The sequence below is a fragment of the Teleopsis dalmanni genome, chromosome 1 (assembly GCF_002237135.1).
Source record: "Teleopsis dalmanni isolate 2A chromosome 1, ASM223713v2, whole genome shotgun sequence".
Classification (NCBI taxonomy): domain Eukaryota; kingdom Metazoa; phylum Arthropoda; class Insecta; order Diptera; family Diopsidae; genus Teleopsis; species Teleopsis dalmanni.
In genome coordinates this window covers 208,081,970-208,090,666 of record NC_051846.1, presented here as the reverse complement: position 1 = coordinate 208,090,666, position 8,697 = coordinate 208,081,970, and the positions used below count along the sequence as shown (strand labels likewise).

Sequence of the window (8,697 nt, the reverse complement as noted above, 5' to 3'; positions counted from 1 at the left end):
TATAGTAACTTATTATATTAAAGAAGCAAGTAAAAAATGTTTAAGTTTCATTTGAATATTTTTGCTTTTGGTTTTATATCTTCTTAAAAATACGAAAAATTTAACTTACATTTAGAAACTATCAAACTACACACAATATTAAAAGAGAAAAATTTAAACTATCACATTTAGAATGAATTTGATAAATTATTTTTATAAAATATTCATTAAAACATATAAGTACTGACTAAGTTTGACTTAATTTTTGATTTTAATTTCAAAATTAATTCAAATTTATTTACAAAAATTTTTCGTTTATTTGAGATAAATTGCTACACACATACACACAAGTAACACATACAAATATAAGTAATTAAAGTAATAATACAATAATTAATTTTTATTTAATTTTGCTTTAATTTTATTAAAGATAAAATAATACTTTTTATTCAATATTAAATATTTCATTTTTTTATATGCGCTGCATAAGTTCAGTGATAATCATATGAGCAAATATGTTTTCATTTTGCCTGCAAATATGTCATATAATAAATTATACAATATATGTATATATATCTGCTAGTAATTAATTTTAAAATAATGCTTAAATAATTTGTTATGTGCACATACTATGATAAGTTTTAGTTTTTACTTTTCAGTCTCCTGTTCTTCAATGCTTTTGTCCTACACTAAATTTCTAATGTATAATTAACTACTTACAAATCCTTCATTTTCATATATATTCATATATAGTGTGTTAATACATATAAAATGGATAATGCAGAAATTTTAAACAATATTTGCTTACCAATTTTTATATATAAACCTTGGTTCTATAAGCTTTAATTGGGTTATACTCGTCTATATTTATATTTCAATTGCATATAAGTTACGTTTTCATATAATATTGATTACTCAGTCGAGGTGAATTTATATTGTGTTCAAAAAGAAAACTTAAAAAAAGTGTCTGTTTTGTCCACAAAATAAATTAAAAAAAAACTAAATCTTCTCATTCTATTTTCATATAACAAAAAAATTACAAATAATAATCATAAACATGGTTAAACATAGGAGTAATTGATATTTGGTGACTACTTTCAGTGAACTATGCAGATACTTGTCTACATACTGATCTTCATAGCTCTGAAGATCACTTCCACAGTGATCAAAATGTTTATCTTTACTTACCACACAAAAACTTAACAAAAATATACATTGGCTAGTAAATTTCGTTTCCAACACATTGGCAAAAAGATAAGAGAAGTTCTAGATTTTGACTGAAGTATGACCCTAGATATTCAAAAGTAGTTTAAGGGGATCTGTTTCACATCTTAGCATGATCTCACGAATTTCTAAGTAAAATGGTTATTTTCAACTAACATATGTAATACCCGATCAGCCAAGAGGTTTTAGTAATTTTAAAATCCAAAAGATTTGCTGTTTATGCTACTTAATGAGGTGTGACAAAAAAAGGTTTGATTTTGTAGTGTCTCAATTCAAAAACTATTGGATAAACTGATAAGTCTAAAGAAAATACAAGAGATTTTTCGATCCATATAAAACGTCTTAAACCGACTGTGAAATCTACAAGTCATCAACACAGCGTTTTTAATAAGACAGATTCACATACTCGCTTAATAAATCGATTCATAAAAATTGATCTTTTTGCGGCTTCTGTGAAATAGATGTCCAACTTGAGTTCAGAATTGTTCCCACACATAACATATGGAATAAAATGAAATCGTCCAAGGTGCTTAAGTTTATTTAAAGCCTACGGATCTCTTCACACAACTGGGGTTAACTAAAGACCATTTAAGGTTCGTTGTATAGTATTCATTTTATAATAATAAAAACAATAATAATTTTTAGAATAAAAAAAATGTTAAAAAATGTATTTAAATTAAAATATATACGATCAAAATTATATATAAGAATTTTGTATAGATTGGATTACAAGCATTAATATTATTTCTTTTCAGATATTTCGATCGATTTCTATTCGAATATCCAGATTGATAGATACAATTCGCGTAGTTCAAACGATCTAGATATCCGGATTGCACCTTTTGAACCAAACAGTTTAAATATTGATAAACCCCGATATTGTGACATTTATGGTAAATTTAATTCGCAAATAAAAAAAGGGTAGAAAATATTGTTTAGTAATTGGAATGATAAACATTTTTTCGAATTCTCAATCGAAAACAAATTTTTTTTAGTTAAAATAGTTCTATTATATGTAAATTGTTAACATACCATATATCCTTTATAACTTATTAAAGTATTTTTGCTTGTAAATTTAGCCTCTTTCCTTTCGAGCGTATATTTAAAACAAATATAAAATATTTATTATAAGTAAATTTGTTCAAACTTCTTGTATATTTAATAAGTAGGAAAAATACTTGGTTCGGTGATTTTAAAAATTTTATATATTTTTTGCTTTAAAATGCACTAAAATACTGCTACTGCCACTACTCCCTGTAAAGATTCACTAAAAATTTTGGTTTGGTTGTGAAACACTATCAAATTCCTTCATAACAATTGGTACTTTGTATTAATATATATAAATTTTTAGTGTCGTAGGATGCTCTATATAAGTATATATTCATATCTTCTATGTATATATGCAGATATGAGACATAATGATATAATTCCATATTGATTATTTAATTTAATGTATTAATTTTGTGCATTTTTTTACAATTAGTTTTTAAGATGATATATAAAGTCGCTGTGATATGATTTAAATTAATTATATTTTTGAAGCTTATACTTTTTTTTATATAAATAACTTGCTTATATAAAACTTTTGATTTTATTATGTGGGTTTGTTGCGTTGCATTCTTGGTTGAAACCACTTGATCGATTTTAATATATGTTGCAGATTTTTCTTTTTAAATAGTGATGTAGGTATGTACGAAATTTATTGTCTTTATTCGTAAATCTGTGAAATTCGTTATTGGAACAAAAACATGCATAACCCACAATTTTTTTATTTTCCGTCAAGTATTTTAAATTTTTTATAACTTCATTTGGTATAAACTTTTTATTCTACAAACTTACTCAAAATGTACTTTTTTATTTCTGATTTATAATTTATTTATATTACAAACAAATCACTACAACTTGACGAATTTCTACGTTTAACATTAATAGCTTTTTTAAACTTTAACACTGACGAAAGAAATATTTTCGTACGATTAGTCAGTTTGGAAACAGTCTTACGATTGCAATCTTCGAGTAAATTATCCTCAACATGGTTTTCTCGATAATGTTGACTGATGGCCTCACCAGTTGTATGTGCGCCACTACTGCCACCACTAGCACGTCCAGTTTTGCCACTACCACCACTTGATTCATATGACTGTCGTGATTTTGGAGAAGAATTAACGCTTCCAAACGGTGTTCGACCAGAAGTCAGTAACTCAAATTTACTTGGAGTTCTTGTTTGTGAATAATTGTGCTGTCGATGCAACTCTTCCTCATCTTCTAATTCACTTTCACCCATTTTCAATATACTTTCCAAATTCAAAGTACGTTTATTAGTTTTACGTACAGGTCCTTTGTTAGTTGGTTTACTTGCTCCCGACGATAGACTTGTACTTGCAGTGCGTTCACTCCCAGTGCCAATGCCTTCATCACCAACTGAGGAACCAATTACATTGTTTGATTGATTTTCATCACCCTCATGGCAAACGGCATTGCCATCATCACCATGACACATGGACATTTGACGTACCATACGTCTTGCTGGCATATGCATGTGTCGGTGTTTCTGTATTGTGCTTTGTAAATTTAAACGTTGACGATCACGTTCACTCAAATTATGTATGCGCTGTGGATTGAGTTTAACTTGTGCTACCACGCCAACAAGCAACTCATCAACATTATGATCCAAGCCTGATGAAGTTTCTATGAATTTGCATGCAATCTCTTTGGCTAATTTCCGACCCACTGTAGCATTAAAACACCCATTATAATTTAAAAAAATTATTTTAACATAATTATGAAAATAATTTCTTTACATTTCAATTTTTCATTTACTCACTTTGTCTAGTCACTTCCCTGTGCCGCTCCAAGTCCGTTTTGTTTCCCACCAATATAGCGCCACGTGTAAGCAGCATTTCATTCTCCTTCAGATACTGCAAAACCTTTTCAGCTGCTTTAAATGAGTTGCGATCCACTACCGAGTATACAACAACAAATAGGTCAATGTTGTAGGTGGAACAAAACGCCTCCGTCTGTGCACGTTTGAATGCATAATAAAATATACAAAAAATGAAAAAACAAAATTTGATAAAAAAATGCAACTGCAAATGCTGAATACATTATCATATAAATGCAATCAACGCTGCTTTTTATGCTGCTAACAGCTTCAATATTTGTGCAATGACACTTTTCAACTATTTGACATTGCTACTTGCAAATCTGTCTTTGCATTGAAAAAGTGTTATTACATTAACCGCTTTTTGCACTCAAAGTGCTAATTTTATTCAATGAAAGTGTCAAACACATGCATTGTTGCACTTTCACCAGGCAATAGACCATATAAGAGGCCTTCGAGCATTTAATTGAAGTGCACACAAGTACTATGAGAACTTGGCCTGCTTTATGGATTAAACTTACCGACATTTCACATGCGGGATGGTCGATAATTTCCAAGTCAGTCTCGATACCATCGACAAGCACAGATACCGTTTTCTGACCATAATCATCATCTACGATAAAGAAAAAAATTATAAGAATATATGTGACCATGAAATGGAAGAGAAGCAAGAAATCTGTTATAAAATAAATACATAAAAAGTATTTAAATTTTAATATTTGCTTTCAATTACGTTATTATTAGAATACATATGGACCCCAACAATTTTTAATAAATTTATTATCAAAATTTGTTATTCTACACGTTTTCAGTATCATTTAAATATTTTTACTATATGTTTATAATATAAATAGAAGTTAAGTTACTGTAACTAACTCATCTAGTCATTCAAGTCATCCTGTTTAAAGGATGTGAATGATTAAATAAACAAAATGACTAAATTATAGAATATAATCAAAATAAACAGAGTATTAGCACCCTGGAAGCAAATCTCTGCGATCATAATTCAACTATTTATTACTTTCAGACCCTTACTGAAGAGAACACATTCCACCTTTCTATTAAAAACCAAAATGTCAGTTGTCGAAGATGCCAAAACTATGCTCAAGGTTTAGAACTCCCGTACCAACAGTCTCGACTTGAACTAGATCAAAGCCGTACAGTTACAAAGAATGCGGGGTCTAATCCGCTTCCAAACAGACACCAAAATCTGTTTCTTAAGACAGATCTTAAGAAGTTTCATCTTATCAGAATAATAACAGATACCCATCAGATAACCTACCAAAAATCTCAGTTTCGTTGTATTGAGGAAGGGGTACACTACTATAGTTGAACAGATGCTCAGCTCTTTAGCCTGACCATTATCTAGAATGTTACGCCAATAGCGACTTTTTTCAGCACAAATCATTTTTCTATCAGAGACATTTTAGTGGACTAAATTATACTTCGATAAAGTTATGGTTCACAGAGTTGTCTCATTGATTCAGTTCTTGCAAGATTATATGTGGACTTATTATCTTCAATTCCTATGTTACCAGCATCCAGCAAAGCGCCACTCTGATATGTTAGTCATATAATGGTAGTCCACCACACCTTTCGAAGAAAACTCCCTAGTAACCTATGCTATAATTGAAAGTACTCATACATAGATAACAAAAATGAGAAAAATGTATTGAAATATGTACGTTAAAAGAAAATGTTAGGAAGAGAATAAGCTGAGATTAAAGAAAAAAAATTGTAACTACACAATTATATCTAGTAACAAAAAGAGAACGATCTCAATCAAAATGTCGTAAAGAGACATAAGAAATCGGAAAGCAAATGAAAATATATAGGCCGAAGCTCATTGTAGAAGTAAATAATGACGATACTAACATATATAGTAAAATGTCAGTATAATAATTTCTAAAACCTTATTTAAATGTAAATTCTACAATCTAATAGCACCTTATATTTGCTGATCTTTAAAATTATATAAAATTTGTGTTCTATTATTTATTTACCTTAAAAGTTAAACATAAATAAACATAAATAATATTAACTACATTTTTACATTTAAACATACATAAAACAAAACTTTGCAGAACCTTTCCAAAACCATAAATGAATCTAAAAAATGAATTTAAAAATAGTATTAAAGGTTTTATAAAATAAATAAAAATTTCGGAGCACTATAAGCACTTTTAATTCTGTTTCTTCTTTAATGTTTTTATATGAGTTTTGAACTTTTTAATATTTTATTGTTATATAAAGAAGCAATTTGCAGTATTTTATACATATAGCAAAACTGTAATAGACACAATTTTTTGGTATATTTAAAATTCTATGTGTGTCCTGTGAAAGAAACAGAATTTGTGTTACTCATACGTCACGTTGTACGGTATATTGTTTTTTTTTCTGCTATTAATTTTCCTTGTTTTCATTGCACAAATCCTCTACTGTTTTGGTGTTCATTTTAAAAATTAATGAAATGCACACTTAATAGAGTTTCCATGAAGTATCTACGTAAATCAACAGAAATGTTGGGCATTTGTAATTTTTATAATAACACAACTTAATTATTATAGAATAAATGAGTGTTCACATTAAACCTGACTTGTTTCATATTAAATTCCATCTATGGTAACTATAAAAATTATATGTATTGCAATTAATAATGCTTTTAAGCTCTTATTAGTATTGTTCATTTTAAGAGTTTTTGGTATTTTTTAATATAATAATTTTATGGTTAAGCAATATTTTTTTTGATTAAGTGGAGATATAAAAGTAAGGTTAAGATGGAGGGGAAAAATTGCGTGCTTCATGGAAATTTTTTATCAGACACAAAAACACTACACTGTCCAAATGATTAAACGCAAACTTTATAGTCTTAAATATGTCAAAGCGATTAAAATTGCTATTTTTAATATTTTTAAATTAGTTCAATTTGTATAGAAGACGGAATTTAATAAAAATTTGATCTAATAAATTTGCTTTAATGTATGTGATATAAAAAGAAAAATAAGGTTAAATGTATACTTAATAGTTGATATTTATTTGAATTAAAAAATTTGTTTTAATTCTTATTAAAGATAAAATAATTTCATAATTAATGCCTTTAAGAATAATTAGTTTAACTGAAGTTTTACTAATAAAGAATGTAATAGTTAATCACTTATTAACCCTAAAAACGTAACTTTAGTTTTCTTTTAGTCTTTTTCATTTATATATTTTAAATTCTATCTATTGAAATATATAACACATATTTTCTTGCACTTGACTACTTTTACTCTCTACTAACTGCGACGTTTCGTCATAACCCCTCTCTACGCATTGAATGGATTATTCTTTATCACTTCATCAGACTAAGCAAAAACTGACCTCAGATCTGCATATCTTCCCGAGGAGCCTATAACCATACTGCCTATAACCATTCGATAACGCGGTGTTGGTAGGCCTGTCCGTTTTCGTAAATAATTTCATGGGTCTATCCTTTATGTATTTTTTGATCCGATCAATCTTGAGGTCCCTGAAGATGTCATTCGTCATAATGCACCATAGTACCTTGAAAAGTCTTGTCAGAGCCTGGCATTGTGCAATTTTTAGCTGGCGAATAGTAGTGTTTAGGGTCTTGCTGAACGCTACACATCCATATTGAAGTGACGGTCGAATAATTTAGTTATATATCAGCTTCCTTAACATTGAAATTGGAGGTGATGAAGAATTTTGGCACAGCTAATTTTTTTCAGTTGAACATGTTTAAGCCATGTGAATTGTTTGTTCACCGTGATGCCTAGATATTTAATGCTATCGTTCCAGTTTATTAGCATGTCTCCAACTCTCACTCTCGATGGGTTCTGTCTCCGCGGAGCCTAAGTATTTTCATTATTGATTTTTAATTTCTTTTTCTATTCCAGTAGTTTAAAAAATAAATTCAGTTGACTTTTGTACAGAATACAATTGTTTATAGAAAATTTAAAATATAGTTGTTAAATAATTTTACTTATATTTTATTTTTTGGTCAGTTTTTAGTATTGAAATTGTTCAACGCGTGCATGGGTAATCAAATTTCTACTTTTATGGAATAATATTGCTTACGGAACTACCGCAGATGTTTTGCTTACTTGCTTGTTCACATTCTCATCGAACTTGAACTTTATTCTACAGACAATGCACGTGCGATTATTGCTGGTAGGTTGCTCAACCATTTACCGCAAGCTAACAGCGATACCACCACATGTGGACATTTTATCATCCAATACGTGCTCATATTTTTACTTCAGCATACTCTAATGCTTTCATGCAACCCATATTGCAATTTGTAAACTTTCACTTTACTTGATATGATGTATCTAAATGTTGTCAAGTACTTCAAATTTTATACTCTTTTAAGGAGTGAATTTTAAACAACATAAATGAGTATACGATTCACATTGAAATAAATACTTAAACGTAAAATTAATACTATTATTGATTAATTAATATTGTATATTTAAAATACTAAATTGCATCTTATTACAAAAAAGAGGATATACGGAAATTGAGACACAAAACACTACATCATGAAAAAATTATATTCCACATTCATTTCATGTAGCCATTTCAATACTCACTTCATATCAATCATATTTGCT

At 28.6% G+C, this 8,697-nt stretch overlaps 1 protein-coding gene across 1 annotated transcript; it reads right to left on the bottom strand.

The window, feature by feature from the left end:
* Nucleotides 1-3,079: 3,079 nt before the first annotated feature.
* Nucleotides 3,080-8,333, bottom strand: LOC119667157 (ras-like protein 1). Its single transcript, XM_038076445.1, has 4 exons — nucleotides 8,276-8,333; nucleotides 4,606-4,697; nucleotides 4,028-4,220; nucleotides 3,080-3,933 (listed from the first exon to the last, which is right to left on the bottom strand). Exons 1-4 carry the CDS (start codon nucleotides 8,331-8,333, stop codon nucleotides 3,080-3,082), a joined length of 1,197 nt encoding a protein of 398 aa, XP_037932373.1.
* Nucleotides 8,334-8,697: the final 364 nt, after the last annotated feature.